Below are 19,559 nucleotides of genomic sequence, written 5' to 3'. Positions count from 1 at the left end.
TGCCGGGAGTGGAGGTTGGGTTGGTGGGGGGTGTGGACCTGACGAGGGAGTCACGAAGGGAGTGGTCTTTGCGGAACGCTGATACGGGAGGGGAGGGAAATATATCCCTGGTGGTGGGGTCCGTTTGGAGGTGGCGGAAATGACGGCGGATGATACGTTGTATACGGAGGTTGGTGGGGTGGTAGGTGAGAACCAGTGGGGTTCTGTCTTGGTGGCAGTTGGAGGAGCGGGGCTCAAGGGCGGAGGAGCGGGAAGTGGAGGAGATGCGGTGGAGCGTGGGAAGTGGAGGAGATGCGGTGGAGTGCGGGAAGTGGAGGAGATGTGGTGGAGAGCGGGAAGTAGAGGAGATGCGGTGGAGAGCGGGAAGTGGAGGAGATGCGGTGGAGAGCGGGAAGTAGAGGAGATGCGGTGGAGAGCGGGAAGTAGAGGAGATGCAGTGGAGAGCGGGAAGTGGAGGAGAGGTATTTTTCAATGTATAATTTTAGTTACATCGCACTATAAATTTTTGCTATAAATTCTGTGCCTTGATGTTGTACTGGGGTGGACAAAGGTAAAAATCACACAACACCAGTTTATAGACCAACAGAAAATACAAGATTAAGCTTGTACTGCCAAATAAACCTGTTGGGACTATAACCTGGTGTTGTGTGATTTTTAACACTATATTTGAGGACTGATGTGGGTCTGGAGTCGCACGTAGATCAGATCAGGACTAGATGGAAGATTTCCTTCCTGATGGCCACTATTTTCCCAGGCGGATTTTGATGTGGGCATTCCGCCAGACGCATTGTCAATATTTACCAAAAACTACCATTGTTCCCAGACTACTGGGGGATTTGAATTCCTGACTCTGAATCAGAAGGTGATTAACACCAGCTACAGAATCCTGACGCTAAGATCCCACGTAATGAACCCTGTGTATGCAAACAGAGGCGGTGTCTCCTCCCTCTAGCCCATGTGATATGGGCTGTCAGAGCTGGAGGGGGCGGAGGAAGGGGTGGGGATGGTGAGGAGTGTGGGGGGTGTGGCACTGCTACATTTATTGCCCTCTCTGTACATGAGCTGATCCTCCCCTCGGTTTGGGAAGGAGGAGGGCGCCATCTTAAAATGTTCTGTTGCAATTTGCCTCCTGAAAGGTAAAATAAAATAAGCGCCCGGCAGTTCAGCATCGACAGGAGCTGGTACATGCGTACAGAAACAAGACCCCTCCCGCTCTGATGAGACTGCTTTCTGTAAAGCTGCTGTTTCTCTTGTTATTATGGCGGCAGCCGCTGGCAAGAGCTACTGCTTCAAAGTCGTGCTGTTAGGGGAAGGCTGCGTGGGGAAAACCTCCCTGGTGTTGAGATATTGTGAGAATAAATTCAGTGATAAGCATATCACCACGTTACAGGTGAGTGGGGCAGAGGAAATGACCAAGAGCGCCCTGATACTGACTGGCTACATTGTAGCAGCCGGATACAATGTAGCAAATGAAATTGACAAGGGCTACACTGATTTCATTCAAAAAAATAACAAAACCCCCGAGTGCTGTTCAAGACTGGAGGAAACTTACAGCGTTTCTGGGCTTCAGCTAATCCTGCTGGTTTTGTCAGTCGTTAAGCTCTCTCCTAATGAGGTTACTGACAAGATTTGGCGGAAACTTTTTTGGGGAATTAAAAAACAAGTCTGCCTCATCCTTTTGAATTATTTGGGAGGTTGACGTGTTCCCAGTGCAGCTTTTCGAGAGGGTAGGTGCAGATGTTGCTGGCCGGGCTGTGTTCGGTAATTACCAAATGACACAGCTCTCTGTTTAATGTGGCAGCCGGTTATACTGACTACTCCTTGGTTTTATAAACACGCGGAGATAACCGAAGTATTTTTGTTTTTTTGTGTGTGTTTAAAAGGCAAGATTGTGACATGGTTACATTGGAATTCACACCATGGAGCTGTTGACCCCAGATGTCCTACTGCCCACCCACCAGCCGGCAGTTTTCAGCTCCAGTCTGGGCTCTCAGAATTGCCAGGATCCCATTTCTGAATCATGTGCTTTTTTTTAAAAAAACAAGTCTAGTCAGAATTACTGGTTAGACAATCTACTCTATTTAATTCCCTCTCTAAGGAAATTAAAATAACGCTAGTTGCTAACGTGACTAAAACATGATGCTTCGAATGTTTTTAAATGAATTGTGTGATAGAAAAGGCTGTAATTTAATGTCGGTTCGGGTTTCAGTTATGAACGCCTCTTCTGTGTGAATAAATGCGCAATTACTTTAAAAAAATCGATCAGTTGTTTTCACCTAACTTTATTGTTAAACGCTGCAAATGTCTTCATTTAAGCTAAGCTTCCTTTATTGGTCGGAGTGTTGAGTACAGGAGTTGGGAGGTCATGTTGCAGCTGTGCAGGACATTGGTTAGGCCACTATTGGAATATTGTGTGCATTTCTGTTCTCCTTCCTATCAGAAAGATGTGAAACTTGAAAGGGTTCAGAAAAGATTTACAAGGATGTTGTAGGGTTGGAGGATTTGAGCTATAGGGAGAGGCTGAACAGGCTGGGGCTGTTTTCTCTGGAGCGTTGGAGTCTGAGGTTTATAAGATTATGGGCATGTCTATTTACCCTATTCAATGTATTTTCCTTGTGTTGGGGGAGTCCAGAACTAGAGGTAATAGGTTTAGGGTGAGAGGGGAAAGATATAAAAGAGACCTAAGGGGTGACATTTTCATGCAGGGTGTTGTGTTTGGAATCAGCTGCCAGAGGAAGTGGTGGAGACTGGTATAATTACAATATTTAAAAAGCATCCGGATGGGTATATGAATAAGGAAGAGTTTGGGGGATAAGGGCTGGGTGCTGGCAGGTGGGATGAGATTGGGTTGGGATATCTGCACGGCATGGACGGGTTGGACCGAAGGGTCTGTTTCCATGCTGTACATCGGACTCTGTTCAGTTCCGGTTGTTTACTGATATCGTAGCACAAGTGAATGTTTTTGTGGCAGAACATAGACGAGTGTAGGTCAGATTTATTTGATTTTACTTGTGCTGCAAAAGAGTGAAGTCTTCATCTTGTGAAGTTTGTTTTCATTCTGATGTAATGTGCCACACCTCTGGGGCAGGTGGGATGGGAACACCGGATTCCTAGCTCATAGGTAGCCACCATGCAACAAGATCTGGTTTCTGTTTACAAACTGGCAGTAATGCTATCTATGGTAACCATGATGTGGAGAAACAGGTGTTAGACTGGGGTGGACAAAGTTTAAAAATCACCCATTACCTGGTTACAGTCCAACAGGTTTATTTAGAAGTATTGGCTTTTGGAGCACTGCTTCATCAGGTAGCTGTGGAACAGAATCATAAGACAGATTTATAGCAAAAGATTAGTGTCATGCAACTGATACGATATATTGAACAAACCTGGGTTGCTGTTAAGTTTTACGTTTTTTCTTGAATGGGTTGCAGGTTTCAGTTCATCATCAATATGTAAATCCCTGAACACTAACTATGGTAAGAGATTTTTATGGTGGACTTAATTTGCTAAGGAATCAAATTTCTTCAGGCTTTCAGGGAATGGGTGTCACTGGCTAGACCAGCATTTGTTGCATAATTGTTCCTCTAATTGATTGGCTTAACCCCTAGCAGGCCAATCACAACCTGCCTATAGGAACAAACAAAAACAGAAATTACTGGAGAAACTCTCTCGTATGTCAGCTTCCTGGTAGAGAAAGCAGAAAATGTGTTGCTGGTCAAAGCACAGCAGGCCAGGCAGCATCTCAGGAATAGGGAATTCGACGTTTCGAGCATAAGCCCTTCATCAGGAATGCAGAGAAAGCAGAGTTAATGTTTTGAGTCCAGTGGGGGCCCTATTTGTATTTTTTTCAGGTCTCCAGTATTTGCCAATCTTTGTTTTATCATTGTCTAGAGGATGCAGTTTAAACAAAAGAGGCTTTCCTGGTGAAGTGGCAATGTCCATACCTCTGGGCCAGAACATCAGGGTTCAAGACCTTTCTGACTTGGAGTTATCATAACATGTGTGAGAAGGTTGACTTCAAAAACGAAATGAAATGAAATAAATTGGTGGAAAAATTCCAAGTGAAAGTCAAGTTAATGTGTTTGGGTACAATGGCTCTCCTTCAGAACTATTTAACCAGTCTGGACTACCATGTGTAGTCCAGACTGATTAACTGTAGCAGATTTACTTTACCAAAGGCGATCAGTGAACTAGATGGAGTTTAATCATCAATTAAGTCATGGTACTTATGAAACTGAGGCTGGCTATATACTTTAGATTTATTCATTATATAGAATTTCTGCCAGTTGCTGTGATAGGGTTTGAACCTAGCTGACATGACCAAGGCACCACCATCTCCCCATTACATATGCTGAATAAATCATTCTTGTTGAAAGGAAGATATTTAGTGTCTCAATACTGGAAGCATTTAAAGTCATGGATCACTACAAATAGAATCGAAAGCTCAAGGCAGCACAGTGCCTCTATGCCAGGGACCTGGGTCTGACTCCACCATCGGATGGAGTTTGCATATTCTCAGTGTCTCCATCCACTGTCCAAAGTTGTACAGGTTAGGTGGATTGGCCTTGCTAAGTTGCCAGCAGTGTCCAGGGATGACTAAGCTAGGTGGATTAGCCATGGGAAATGCAGGGTTAAGGAATATGGTTTTTGGTGGGGGGGGGGGGGTGGTGGGTGGTGGTGGTGGTGTTGGTGAAGGTGAAGGGGAGGAGACGAGATGTTCTTCGGAAAGTCAATGTGGACTCTAGCTGAATGGCCTGTTTTCATGCCGTGAGGATTCTGATTCTACCTGTAATTCAAGGCATAGGTTGGAGAGGAGATGGAGTTTTTAATGCAGGGATTAATATTTGATTTGTCTGAAAACCCACTTTCAAAACATTCATACCTGATTGAATACTGTCATATCTTCAAGGAGCACTTTCTGACTACCTATGATCTTCATCTTCTGGGTCCCATTTGGATGGTATAGAAAGCTATCTGTTGGTTCTTAATTTAGGCCGAGCAGAAATCCTTTTTTTTAAATGAATTTGAGTACAAATAATGAAAAATAAACTGCTTTCCAGTTAGTGACCAAATAGTGTTGGGTACCCTGTAGCATGTAAGTCAATTTGTATAAAGGAGTCCAGTTTGGTATTTGTGTTCTACCAAAGACTCTAGAATTAGACTAACTCCAGTGCACGTTTGAAATAACAGATTGGCCATGAACCTTTTTTTAAAAAAATGCAACCAGTTCTCTCAATGTACATGAGTGATGGTCCCAATAACCTTTTCAAGTTTATTTGAGTTCCACCCACCAACTTGTGAGCCATTGAATTGTATTGCTGTAACAGTTGAAGTGTTGTTTCATCCAATGAAAGAAACAAGTGGCCAGAGTCAAGTAAAATGAGCTCAAAGTAAATGCACGTCGGTGACCATTTGACCTCTTGCAGTAGGTTTCCAGTGCACTTAACTATGGCATGTGTTAATTATAACATAATGGCTTCTTCAGTACATCACAATGCATTATGCAGTCAAATGTTATGAAAGGCACTGTATTAATGGAAATAAAACATTACTATGGATGCTGAAGAATCTTTGCAGGTCTGATTGTACCTGTGGAGTGCGAAACAAAATTAGTGTTGAGTCCAGTGAGTCTTATTTCACACATTCTTTGAAGAAGCCATATCAGACTTGAAATATTAATAGTGTTTCTCTTGCCACAGATAACAAGTTAAATGTTTCAATTTTGATATGACTCTTCAAAGGAGTCTAATGAGACTTGCACTAATTCTGTCTGACTCTCCACAAATGATACCAGACTTGCTGAGTTTCTCCAATATTGTCTTTATTTCTGAACCATTACTGTTCTATTGAACATCTGTGGAGGAGCTGGCCGTGCGGTTTGGGTGGTGTTGGTTTGTGGAAGGAGAGAGGAGGGATACAAATGATTTCTGTCAGATGTGGAGAGGGTGGGCTGTGAGTTATTATTCATGGATTTTGAGCTGTTTGTTTTTGGTGGTTGGCACCTTTTCTTAAATTTTTTTTTCTGTTGTCGTCTGGTGAATTGTGAAGTCAGTTCTTGCAATAGAAATAATCCTCTATGGGAAACCACTAATCAACGTGCACTGGTGTGGTAACTCCCATGATGCAATGCACCATAATAATTGTAACATTTGCAAGTGTACATAGAGCTTGCAGTATGGGGTACAGGTAATCTGGTCCATGCTGCTGTTTATATACTGTTTTCCCCGCCAAACCTCGTGAAAGCCTGTCAAAATAAATTTCTATTCCTTTCTCTGTTCATGGTTTTTTTAAAAACCATTCTTAAGAACTGTCTTCTGAATTGTCTCTCACAGACAGACACAGACCCCCTCTTTGCCTGTCCTGTTTTACCAGCCTACCCAAACAAAAGTGTCCTGTGATGTGACAGCCATCTGCATTTCTGCAGCAACTTTCTAACATCGCAATGCAAAGCAAATCCAAAGTGCTTCAGAGATGTGCAACAATATTCTTGCCTGAGTATTGCAGAGTAACTGCAAGTAAAACAGTGGCACAGTCCTACCAGGCCATGGGGCTACCCTTTCAGTAGAGATGACGAGTGTGGTTTAACCGGAGCGTCACCACATCTCAGATTAGGGAAGGGGTTGAGAGGTAAGACTTCTGTAACCTTGCCCTGTGCAGTACAGAGCAAATAATTGCCAATAAAAACTGATCTTGCCAGTGATGTTCAAATTTGATGCATGAAGTTTTAAAACAGTAACCTGAAGGAGAAAGATTAGTTCACATTCAGAAAGTAGTTGCCTTTCAGAAATTCTCTCGAGTACTATTTTTGTAATGAAGTTTCAAATGCAAAAGATTAATGCAGAATGCACAATACAATCTTTGTTCCTTCTGGATGAGTTAAAACAAAAACAAAATTTCCTTCGGCCTGTCCCTAATCTCAGTGCTTGGTAATTCCCATATTTGAGTGGGAACAAAGCACTTCTAAGAAAGCTTAATATTTCCAAGTCCAGTATATGGTTTAACTTTTGGTTCTCAGAAGTCTTTGGCCCTTCCTCCTTTGTCACTGTCACAATGTTTGCTGAAAGAACTTTGTAGGCTGATATGCCCTTAAACAACACAACCACACTCTGCTCCTTAATGCTGTCCAGGGCTGGGCATGCCAACATTTTTAAAGTGCTCTGACACCAAGAGATATGGCTTAATTAAAATAGCATGTGGATTACCTTTATTTAGGAAAGAAATGAAGAGGACTTTTTAAATCTGAAAGTGTTGTAGGCTGAGGGGTGACCTTTATAGAGGTTGACAAAATTGAGGGGCATGGATAGGATAACTAGGCAAAGTCTTTTCCCTGGGTCGGTGACTCCAGAACTAGAGGTTTAGGGTGAGAGGGGAAAGATATAAAAAGAGACCTAAGGGGCAACTTTTTCACACAGCGGGTGGTACACGTATGGAATGAGCTGCCAGAGGAAGTGGTGGAGGCTGATACAATTGCAACATTTAAAAGGCATTTGGATGGGTATATGAATAGAAAGGGTTTGGAGGGATATGGGCCGGGTGCTGGCAGGTGGGACTAGGTTGGGTTGGGATATCTGGTCGGCATGGACGGGTTGGACCAAAGGGTCTGTTTCCATGCTGTACGCCTCTGACTCTGACACACTTTTCATTGCAGTCAGCTGGACATTATAAACACACCTCTTTTTGTTGTTGTTCAATACATGAAATAGCCATCGTGAGGTTTTGGGATTTTTTTCAATGTAAAAGATTGTCTGGAATGTGAGCTGCTCCACTAATTAAATAGTTCTCATTTTTAGGCCTCTTTCTTGACCAAGAAGTTGAACATCAGTGGAAAGCGAGTGAACCTTGCAATATGGGTGAGTAATGGACACGTTTCCTTCTGCTGTGGCCTCAGTAATAGGATATCAATAACACTCAATGTCAGAGTCACGTGTTAGACAATGCTGCACGCAAAACCATGAAGTGAATGAAGCTGTAGGGAATCCTTGCATCTTGCTGTCAGAATGTCTTCACCTGCATTAGTGAGGAGCTGGTCAAGTTAAGACCACGGGCTACTCGTCCATTGGGTAGTACACAAACCGATTGGAATCCCTATTATAGGGCAGTACTGAACTTTGCTTTGGAATGTTTGCTAAACCTGCCAAATCTCCTCAGACCGTATCTTCCAAACCCACGTTCTCTACCACCAAGGAGGACCGTGGCAGCCGACACATTGGAGCACTGCTACTCGCGTGTTCCATTTCAAGCTGCATACTCTGCAGACTTGGAAATATATCACTGTTCCTTCAGTGTCACTGGGTCAAAATCCTGCAGTCCCTTGCTAACTGCACTGTGGGTGCCCTGCACCAAATGGATTGTAGTGGTTCAAGATAGGTCCCCACCACCACCACCTCTCAGAGTAGTTTGGTCAAGGATGATAAATATAACCGTGCCGGTGATGTCTAATCCTGTGCAGAAATATAATGAATTGGGTCATGCAACAGAAATTGTAATGATTATTCATAAACTGAGTTTCAAATGCTGTGATATAAGGGATATTGAAGAGTCCATAGACTGGTGACACACCAGTCATTAAAATAATCTCTTACTCTAAAGCAGACTGTTGCTTAACATTTCATCCATACCATGATGTTTTAGAAAACTAGATGGTTGGAAAAAGGAACTGATGCAAAATTGGGACTAAAACTGATTTGCGCTCAGACGATGGTCTATCCTGTTGGGGGTAGGATTTGCCCCAGTCGGTGTTGCTTTGATTATCCTTGCTTAAGCAAGGATGGAAGTGTCTCAACGTTACTGAAGCTCCAGGGAATCCTTGTTAAAGCTCATCCTTCCCTTTGGGATTGTAGACACGTGCGCAATCAGGGATAGGCATATCTTCTGTTGGTGGCAACAATGAAGGAGCTTGACGAAAAAGCTTTCTTCCAGCCCTGGTGATTAGCTGAGATCATCTGATCTATTGTGAAAACAGTGCTGGAGAAACTCAGCAGGTCTGGTTGTATTTGTGGAGAGAAATCAGAATTAATGTTTCGGATCTAGTGACCCTTCTACAGAACCTCAGCACTTTTGATGAAGGGTTACGGGATCCATAATGTTAACTCTGCTTTCTCTCTATGAATGCTGCCACACCTGCTGAGTTTTTCCAGCCATTTGTTTTTGGTTCTTATTACCATCATCTACAGTTCTTTTGTTTTTGTTTTGCTCAGTGAATGAGGTGTCCAAGGGGCAAGATTTTCACGCAGAGGGTGGTGTGTGTGTGTGTGTGTGTGTGTGTGTATGGAATGAGCTGCCAGAGGAAGTGGTGGAGGCTGGTACAATTACAACATTTTATAAGGCATCTGGATGGGTATATGAATAGGAAGGGTTTAGAGGGATATTGGACAAGTGCTGGCAAATGGGACCAGATTAGGTTAGGATTTCTAGTCGGCATGGACGAGTTGGACCAAAGGGTTTATTTTCATGCTGTACGTTTCTGACTGGCATTTTAAAAAAAAGACAGTCACCAATAATGGCCATTAGACTAGCATTTTAGTCAATACTGACTTCAAATTTCATCATCTGATGTGGCAAGATTTGAATGGATGGCCCAAGAACATTAGCCTTGGGTTCAGATTACTAGTCCAGTAACATCACGACTGTGCCACCACCACCTCATGAGCTTGACAGTTGCTTGTAATTCTTGGTGTCCTTGAGTTTTTCCCCCTACCTTCAGAATTAAACATCTGAAGTTCTCTGCCCTGTACAGGACACAGCTGGACAGGAGCGCTTTCATGCCTTGGGTCCCATTTACTACAGAGATTCTAATGGAGCCATTTTAGTGTATGACATCACTGACGAAGACTCGTTTCAGAAGGTGGGTAACTTAACAACATTCTTGAGGACCTCCATAAATATTATTTAAAATTATGACCATTTATGTTTTGTTTTCTTTTAAAGCTGAAAACAGTAAGTCTGTATTTTTGTAGCTCTGGATACTGTGTAGTGAAGAACCCCCCCACCCCCCCACCTCCCCACCTCTGCCTCCACGTCACAATGATTTGACCTTCAGCTCCCACTCATCAACCTGAGCAGGAAAATGGAGACTGATGTTCCATTGCAGGACTGCGGGAGAGCAGCACAGTTAGAGGTTATGTTCCTTTCAGACCTGGCTTTAAAATGACGTTTTGTTTCCATGCTTGTGTTGGACAGAAATAATCCAAAAACTGATTATCTGGCCATTATTGCATTACTGTTTGAGTTGCTGAATGCAGATTAGCTGCCTCATTTCTTACATTACAGCAGTGTTTACACTTATTGGTTATGAAGTGCATGGATAGATGCTGTGGTACTGAAAAATGCTAAATAAGTGCGGTTCTTTGTTTTTCCTCCATTGATTTCCAGCTCAATCCATATTCTTTCCAAGCTGCCTCATGCCTGCAAATTGAGTCTTACTTCCCACCTGCCATCACCCCACAGATTTGAAATTTCTCAAAGTATTAATTTTATAGTGTTGAGCTGCAGCTGTATTGTGTTACATGTCTTCAGGTGCTGGGTTAACTGATCTCAAAACTCGAAGGTCAGTAGATTTCTCCTGAAAATTGAGAATGCTGGGGAAACTTAGTTTCTGTGGAGACAGCAACAGTTAACACTTCAAATCTGAACACGTCATATTGACATTGGTTAACTTTTTTAAAAATTCCGATCTCCAGCATCTATGGTATTTTGGTTTTTAGTCAGTAGATTTCTGGTTAGTAAGGACACAGACTAATAAATAGAATTTGAGGTACGGTTAGTCATAAATGCAGTTAATGACTGAGAACTAGTTTGAGGAGTTGAATTGCCCAATTCACCCCTGTTGAATTGTTTGAATAGTATATAACCCATTTCCTCCATCCTTTATTAATCTGTGAGTTTGCCCGTGTGGCTTCTGATCTGTAAAGGTAAATTAATCTGCTTTTAAATTCTGCAGGTGAAGAACTGGGTGAAAGAACTGAGGAAGATGCTCGGCAGTGAAATCTGTCTCTGTATTGTAGGTATGTCACTTCTAAACACTGTTTACCCATCTCACTGCTTAAAATCCCAAAACCGTGCTTTCTTATTCCTGTACCTACAAGTGAACACTGGTAGCTTTTGTTGCTTTGCTTTGGAGACAGTGAGGACTGCAGGTGCTGGAGATCAGAGTCGAGACTGTGGTACTGGAAAAGCACAGCAAGTCAGGCAGCACCTGAGAAGCATCATTCCTGATGAAGGGCTTATGCTCGAAACGTCGAATTCTCTATTCCTGAGATGCTGCCTGGCCTGCTGTGCTTTGACCAGCAACACATTTTCACCTGAGAAGCAGGACAATTGACGTTTCGAGCATAAGCTCTTCATCAGGAATGAAAAAGGTCCTTGTGTTCATCCTAAATAGGCAACCCCTTACTAAGCAGTTATGCCCTCTGGTACTGGTCGCTTCCACATAGACAGTGAGAGATTGCTTCCCTATCCCATCAAGCCCCTTTTTAAAGTTTGTGTCAAATAAAGTCTCCCCTCTTTCTTCTGAACTCTCTTGAGCACAGACCAAACCGACGACGACGACTCCCAGCAAGAGTTTCCAATTTTTATATTCCCTTTTGAAATAAAGGACAACATCCCTATTACCTGTTTGTCATTTTTATAAATGACCTGGAGGAGGGGCTAGAAGGTTGGGTGAGCAAGTTTGCGGATGATACGAAAGTTGGTGGAGTTGTTGACCGTGAGGAAGGATGTGGCCGGTTACAGCGGGATATAGAGAAGCTGCAGAACTGGGCAGAAAGGTGGCAAATGGAGTTCAATATAGGTAAGTGTGAAGTGATTCACTTTGGTAAGAGCAACAAGAAGATGGATTACTGGGCTAATGGTCAGATACTTGGTAGTGTGGATGAGCAGAGGGATCTTGGTTTCCATGTACACAGATCTCTGAAAGTTGCCACCCAGGTAAATAGTGCTGTGAAGAAGGCATATGGCATACTGGCTTTTATTGGTAGAGGAATTGAGTTCCAGAGTCTTGAGGTCATGTTGCAGTTGTATAAGACTCTGGTGCGGACGCATCTGGAGTATTGTGAAGTTTTGGTTGCCATACCATAGGAAGGATGTGGAGGCACTGGAACGGGTGCAGAGGAGGTTTACCAGGATGTTGCCTGGTATGGTAGGAAGATCATATGAGGAAAGGCTGAGGCAATTGGGGCTGTTTTCATTGGAGAAAAGAAGGTTTAGGGGTGACTTGATAGAGGTGTACAAGATGATTAGGGGTTTAGATAGGGTTGACAATGAGAACCTTTTTTCCACATGGAGTCAGCTATTACGAGGGGCCGTGGCTTTAAATTAAGGGAGGTAGGTATAGGACAGATGTTAGGGGTAGATTCTTTACTCAGCGAGTCGTGAGTTCATGGAATACCCTGCCAGTAGCAGTGGTGGACTCTCCCTCTTTATGGGCATTTAAATGGGCATTGGATAGACATATGGAGGATAGTGGGCTAGTGTAGGTTAGGTGGGCTTGGGTCGGCACAACATCGAGGGCCGAAGAGCCTGTACTGTGCTTATTTTTCTATGTTCTACCTGCTGAATTTAGATGCTTGCTTTCTATGATTTTTTTTAATTATGCATGAAGACTCCTCTTTTCTGTAGCCTTCTGCAGTCTTTCTCCTTTCAAGTAACATTCCACTCTGCACTTTTGCAGGAAGAATAGCATTCCACTTTTCTCCATTAGAATCCAAGTTTGTTTTTGCACAATCACCAACCCCTCTATAATTCCTCTGTAAAGTTTGGCCCCTCAACACTTGTTTTCCCTTTAAAGTTTGTCAACTACACACTGCGATAGCATACTCACCTCCCTCACTGAAGTCATTAATATATATTGTAAATAACTGTGCCACCAGTTCTGATCCCTGGAGTACTCCACTAGTGATAGGTTGACATCCTAATTTTTTTTTAAGTGTAAGATCAATTTCAATTTTTGCCACCTTGTCTGGTGGTAGGGCTTGGTAGATATCATTCCTAATAACACTTTCTTTTTGTTTTGAAACTGCAGGAAATAAAACTGACTTGGAGAAGGATAGGAATGTGTCTGTTCAAGAAGCAGAGGCGTAAGTATGGTCCAAATTTTACTTTGAGATTTGGCCTGATCCCAATTGATGTCTTGGCTTTGATTAGGTAAATGGCAGAAATCGGTGCAACACTGCACGGTTTTTGAATTGCCACAAACAAGTGCAGAAAATATCAGGCAGACTAATGGAATGCTGGCCTTTGAATCTAAAGGGCTGGAGGATAAGGATGTAGCTGTTATACTGTAATCATTACAAAAGTCTGCTTAGAATCACTTGGAATACCGTGAGCAAATTTGGGCACCATGCCTTATGAAGGATATTTACCTTTTTTTTTAGAGGTAGTACAGTGTAGGTTTACAAAAATAATATTCAGACTTCGGGGATTAACCTCCTGAGGAGGGACCGTTCAAACCTGGCCTTTGTTTTTTGCTCTAGAATTTAGAAAGTTAGGGGTGATTGAAGTCTTAAGATTTTTTTGTTAAGCAAAGGTATTAAGGGATATGGTCCAAGGCAGGTATATGGGTTCAGGCCTTGGATCAGCCGTGATCTCATTGGATGGTGAAATAACCTTGAGGGGCTGAATGGCTTCCTACTGTTCCTATGGAGCAGTGGCTTGCAGTACAATTAGTTATTATCCTTTGAGGTCACTGGACAGAATAGCATGCAATATCCCTTAGACCCAGAAATGTTAGAGCTGCAGTCAGTGTTCATGCCTCCTGCACACCCGCTGCTGTCTTGACTTCTAAGTGTTTGCAAACACCTTTTTTTCAGTTACCAAAATATTGAACTCTCCAAGTTCAATTTTTGTACTTACCAACCTCAACTCTGGCTTCCTGTTTTTTGTGGCTCATCAGGTCACCCATTGTTACAACTGGTTGCTTAGTTCATTAATTCTGTTACAGACAAAGCGATTGCTGATCTGTCTCACATGCTTTGGTTACCCACTGGCCCAGAACTACTGAACTGTTTGAACAGTGAGGTCTGTTCAAACATATAGTTTTACATTTGCAAAGTTACTCAAACTACAGTGTTACTGAAGACCAGAATTCCACAAAATAAGATCCATGCTATTGGAAGAATAAGATTATTCAGAAGTAGATCATTCAAATTTGTACTAAGTGTAACTGTTTCTATCTGTGAATCAGGACATAACAATCAATGCCCAGTTGGAGATCTTTGTGCTGTGTTGGTAGGGAATTCCATTGTTACCCAGTTTTCTGGGTTTTCCTACTTGGCAACCAGAACAACAGTACATGTATGAGATATTCAATTGAGAGAGGATGTATTGCAAGGGCAAAGTGATTAATTATACTGTTGAGGAAAGACTTTATCTTGGCAATTAGGTGGTAAGTATTTGTGTGCATTTCTTGCTTGTTGTATGTATGCACTTGTACAATGGAAATGCACACAATAAGTTGGTTGTTTCTCCAAACAAGGATGTTTATTGCTAAAGTCCAGTTAAAACACTATGTACTAACTGCTGTGAATAGTTTGCTTTCTTCTCTGGTGTCTGAAATTATTGTACTCAATTTGCTTAGAATGTAATGTCCTCTTCCATTTGACTATAGCAGTGGGTTGTCCTGGCTTTAGAAACTTTATTTGAATATTGCTTGTGTAAATCCTTTAGAACTTTTAAGATCTTTTTAAATAGCAAAAGACTGGATGTAGGTTTGCTCGCTGAGCTGGAAGTTTCATTTCAATTCAGCGAGCAAACCTACATCCAGAACCTCAACCTGAGCTACAAAACTTCTCAACTTGCTAACAAAAGACTGGCAGTTGGCACTATATGCACTGTTCAGGGTGGCATGGTGGCTCAGTGGTTAGCACTGTCTCTGTGCCAGGGGCCCAGGTTCAGTTCCATCATCTGTGTGGAATTTGTATTTTTTCCCTGTGTCTGCATGGGTTCTCCCCAGGTGCTCTGGTTTTGTCCCACAGTCCAAAGATGTGCAGTCTAGGTAGATTAGCCAAGGGAACTGGTTCTGAGTAGGATGCTGTTTGGAGGGTTGGTGTGGATGCGATGGGCTGAATGGCTTGCTTCCACATTATAGGGAGTCTACGACTTGACTTGTTGTTAGATCTTTGTATGATACTGTTTAGGAATTGTTCTGAATTTTGTTGAAGAACTGATGCAAGTCTTTTGAGTCATTATGTTGTTTGCTTAAAAAGCATGACATGCATTTTTTTTTTGTAGTTTTTCTTTGCACTCCATGGTTGTATTTTTATGCCTTGCCTGGCTGAGAGGAACCAATGGTGTAGCCAGCAACAAATATATTTGGTTAGTAGGGTGTTTGAATGAGTATAACCTTGTCACCTCCACCTGATTAATGTTGTTTCCATCTCAATTGTACAGCTGTGTATAGTGATTGCACAGTGCTATGTTCTGAGATTTAGACTTTTTCTGTGTTTTGGGTGCTTGAAAGTTGAACATCCCCTTTCTTTTGACTTACTAAACTTTGTTTTAATTGCTTCCCAATAGCTATGCAGCGTCTGTAGGAGCAAAGCACTTCCATACTTCTGCTAAAGTGAATAAAGGCATTGAGGAACTCTTTCTCGATGTCTGTAAAAGTGAGTGTTTTCAAGTCTTTCTCGTCTGTGATGTAACGTCCCAGTGAACAGCGCCATCGCCAGATTTATTCCACAACGTACTGTATGTGGAGCTTTTTGTGCATCTATTCAGCTGCTACATTTTTGCCATTTTATAAAAGACACTGCACTTGCTTTGGATTTGACCCTTTTTTTTGGGAGGGAGTATGTCCTAAGGGTCATGAAGGTATTTTTTCCTTCTCACTCTGCCTCAGGATTTTCAAACTCTGTATGGGACATGGTCAGTAATTGAAGTAACTGAGAAGTTTATGTTCTTCCTTTTTGCTATTTCAGAGATGCTTGAAGTTGCCCAAGCTGAGGAAGCTGCAAGAGAGAATGATCCCAGTCGGGCAGCTAACACACGACGGGGTGTACAGATCATTGATGACGAACCACAGCCACTAACCAATGGAGGCTGTTGCTCTGGTTCTTAAAGTAAAACCCTTCAAAATCCGCCACTATGCACAAAATGTAAGACTGTTGTGACCATTGGGCATTGGATGTGAGAGGACTTCGGTTAACAAGCAGCAGGGTTAACTGCCTAGAGGTGCCATTTGTGGTCTTCCAAGTATCCATACTGAGTAGCTGGAAAACTTGAGATTTTCTGTTTCTAGCTGAGGGTTGTAATTACTTATATAGGAAAAATTAAATCTTGAGGGAAAAAATGACTTCTGTCGGAAGTAAAAGGCTCTTGAGAATTGGATTGAATGATGACTCAAAAGATCACGCAAGGCAGGATTTAATTTGAACGATGGTCATGTACATTTATGTACAGCTCCTATGTAAAGAACACATCATGCCAGTGTATGCCATCTATCAATATGCTAACAGTTGGGCATGACTCCAGTGCAATCCTTTGTGACTGCTTGCCCACAGCGAGTGGCACACTACACATATAGCTGGTGATGTGGTGCTCTGGTAAAGGCACTGATGCTCCTCAATGAAAGTGAAGATTGTCCTACTAACTGTGCTGCTACTGCAATTTTCCCCACCCCCACCCAATGTTCCTAACCAGACACAAGCTGATGTGGCAAGAATCTAGCAAAACTGTTTTTGTTTTTTAAAAAACAAAATGTTCTATGGATGTCTTCCCACATTGGTAAGTTGCTAGAAACAATGCTGTTCCACCTCAGACTCTCTTATTGCACCAGTACCACCTTGCTTTATCTTCTAGCACACTACCTATAGAGCTGGCTTGTGTTGGTATTAATTATGCTTACATGTTCTATTCCTGTTGAAAGGTGTTACATTTTGCTTTCAAAGGGGTCTCATACACTCACCACACAAAACACACACACTCACTCTCTTTCTCTCTCTCGTGTGTCATAAATTGTGTTCAAAATATTCTTCTCAATATGAACCTGGGGAAACCGGCCACCACACTTGTGGTCAACTAAATCTATATCTGCCGAAGTGAACAAACCCCTTTTCGTGAAGATGTTACAGAATGGGATACTGTTACTGGAAAATAGCATGGATATACCTTGCTGTCATTATTTAACTGAAATGTGTTGTGCATACAGGTTAAGCAATTTCCTTGGTAGACAAGTGCTATTTGAGTGCACTGTTGGGCTGAGTAAATGTATTAAATTAGTTGCTACAATCTTTCTGAAAGATGTTTTTTTTTCCTGATGATTGTAGTGAACTATAATTTTGACTTATCTTCAGTTTCTTTAAAAATAAAAATAAATCGAATTTGATTCAAACCACCTGGCTATTTGAGATAAAATAGTTGCTGCGTTTCATCTACTGTTTCAATATCTCAGCATTTTTAAATGTAATAACCAACTTTTCATTCAGACATTGAATTGCATTAGAGCAACTTGGTGATATGTGGAATTTTATTTTTCACATGCAGCAAAACAAACATTTCTGACATTCATAGGTATTTATGTTGCTTTGGTTAGATATCATTCCTATCTTTTGCACATGCAATTAACTGGGGGAGGGGGGGGTGCAGGGAACGGGAAAGAGAGCTATTCAGATTTAACCATTAAAATCCCACTTTGCTGTTGGTGGTAATACATGGTGGCAATGTGATTAAGCTGTCAGCACTTGTGACAGACATGTCATGTGTAATATTTCCAATTGCTTTCTTGTTAGTGCACTCTTTTTTTGTTCTTTCGCCCTCCTATTTTCATGTGACTTGCTGTGCCAAACCACGTGCTATTTAAAGCTGAATAAAAGACATTATCCTGCTAATGATGGGTTAAGCAAGACACGCTACATTCTTTAAAAGTGCTTCCGTTAAACTGAAGTGCAAATAAGGTGTCTCATCGAAAGTGTAACTTTGTCATTTATCTCACTGATGGAGTTTGTGCCTTTACCAATTCAGAGAGTGTACGTCACTCAGAAATGTGTATCCAATAAGCAGATATTATTTTGTGATTTACTTGCTATATTCTCCCGACATTATTTTCAGCTCTATTTGCAATCTTTATTTGAACCTTTTAAATTTTAAACATACCTATTTAATGCCAAATTAAACTTGAAAAGCACATTATACAAATTGCTGTTATAATGGTGGTGTTAAATGTTTTAGTTTGCTTCTCTTGGACTAACGGGGTTCAAACTTGCTGTTCTATCGTTCCATCTCTGTAACATTGTCAAGCTGATGTTTTTCTGGCATGTGGTAGGTCAAACAAAACTTTGCTGTGATAAACTCAACATTTTCACTCGTGGACTAAACTGTATTATGTCCATTCACTCCACAGCTTGTAACTAATTATGGTGCACAAAGTTATGTAGTGTACTTAATGGGCAATACTTGCAACAATTTGAGGTGAATTGCATTCTATTCAGAGACCTCCTTGTACAGGTGAAATGAGTAAAAGAATTAAATGCACCAACTGATATGTAATGAGTAAACACCAATTTGGTGAAAATAGCACTGAAGACTCATGTCAGCTGTAGTAATAAATAAATTGACTAACTTGCTTAAATAATCTGCAAGTAGTGCCTCTTTTTTTAAATGTTTTTTGCATTGAACTGAAATCAACATTCTCCTGTTTTGAGTGGCAGAAATCTTGCACCCTGATTTGTAGATATTCATATGTTTTGGTAATGGGAGTTGTCTAAAGTGTCTTGGATTGACTTTGTCATAGATTTTTAAATTGTTCCAGAATAGTTAATGGATGTTTGATTAATTTCTTATGGGTCTGCTTTATAACACGTTAATGTCATTCATTCTTTTAGACTTTTTCTCAACTAATCTGCTTTTCTAACCAGTTTCATAGAACATAGAACATTACAGCACAGTACAGGCCCTTCGGCCCTCTGTTGCGCTGACCTGTCATACCAATCTGAAGCCCATCTAACATACACTATTCCATGTATGTCCATTTGCTTGTCCAATAATGACTTAAATGTACTTCAAGTTGGCGAATCTACTACTATTGCAGGCAAAGCATTCCATACCCTTACTACTGAGTAAAGAAACTACCTCTGACATCTGTCCTATATCTATCACTCTTCCATTTAAAGCTATGCCCCCTCATGCTCTCTGTCACCATACTTAGAAAAAGGCTCTCCCTGTCCACCCCATATAACCCTCTTGATTATCTTATGTCTTTATTAAGTCATCTCTCCACCTTCTCTCTAACGAAAACAGCCTCAAGTCCCTCAGCCTTTCCTCATAAGACCTTCCCTCCATACCAGGCAACATCCTAGTAAATCCTCTCTGCACCCTTTCCAAAGCTTCCACATCCTCCTCAATGCGGTGACCAGAACTGTACACAACAAGTGTACACCAGTGCGGCTGCAGCATAACCTCCTGGTTCTGGAACTCGATCCCTCCATTAATAAAAGCTAAAACACCGTGTGCTGCCTTAACCCCGTCAACCTGGGTGGCAACTTTTCAAGGATCTGTGTTCCTGGACACCCAGATCTCTCTGCTCATCGACATGACTAAGAATCTTACCATTTTGCATTCCGTTACTCTAA

General features: G+C 41.7%; 1 protein-coding gene across 1 annotated transcript; it reads left to right on the top strand.

Moving 5' to 3' along the window:
• The first annotated feature begins 1,038 nt into the window (after nucleotides 1-1,038).
• On the top strand, nucleotides 1,039-18,562 carry LOC132828144 (ras-related protein Rab-21-like). The gene is made up of 7 exons (XM_060845068.1): nucleotides 1,039-1,390; nucleotides 7,791-7,850; nucleotides 9,737-9,844; nucleotides 10,940-11,003; nucleotides 13,019-13,073; nucleotides 15,511-15,599; nucleotides 15,912-18,562. The coding sequence occupies exons 1-7, from the start codon at nucleotides 1,259-1,261 to the stop codon at nucleotides 16,049-16,051; spliced, it is 648 nt and encodes a 215-aa protein (XP_060701051.1). The 5' UTR covers nucleotides 1,039-1,258; the 3' UTR covers nucleotides 16,052-18,562.
• Nucleotides 18,563-19,559: the final 997 nt, after the last annotated feature.

This window comes from Hemiscyllium ocellatum, chromosome 26, assembly GCF_020745735.1.
Source record: "Hemiscyllium ocellatum isolate sHemOce1 chromosome 26, sHemOce1.pat.X.cur, whole genome shotgun sequence".
Classification (NCBI taxonomy): domain Eukaryota; kingdom Metazoa; phylum Chordata; class Chondrichthyes; order Orectolobiformes; family Hemiscylliidae; genus Hemiscyllium; species Hemiscyllium ocellatum.
This window is presented reverse-complemented; position numbering and strand designations above follow the sequence as displayed.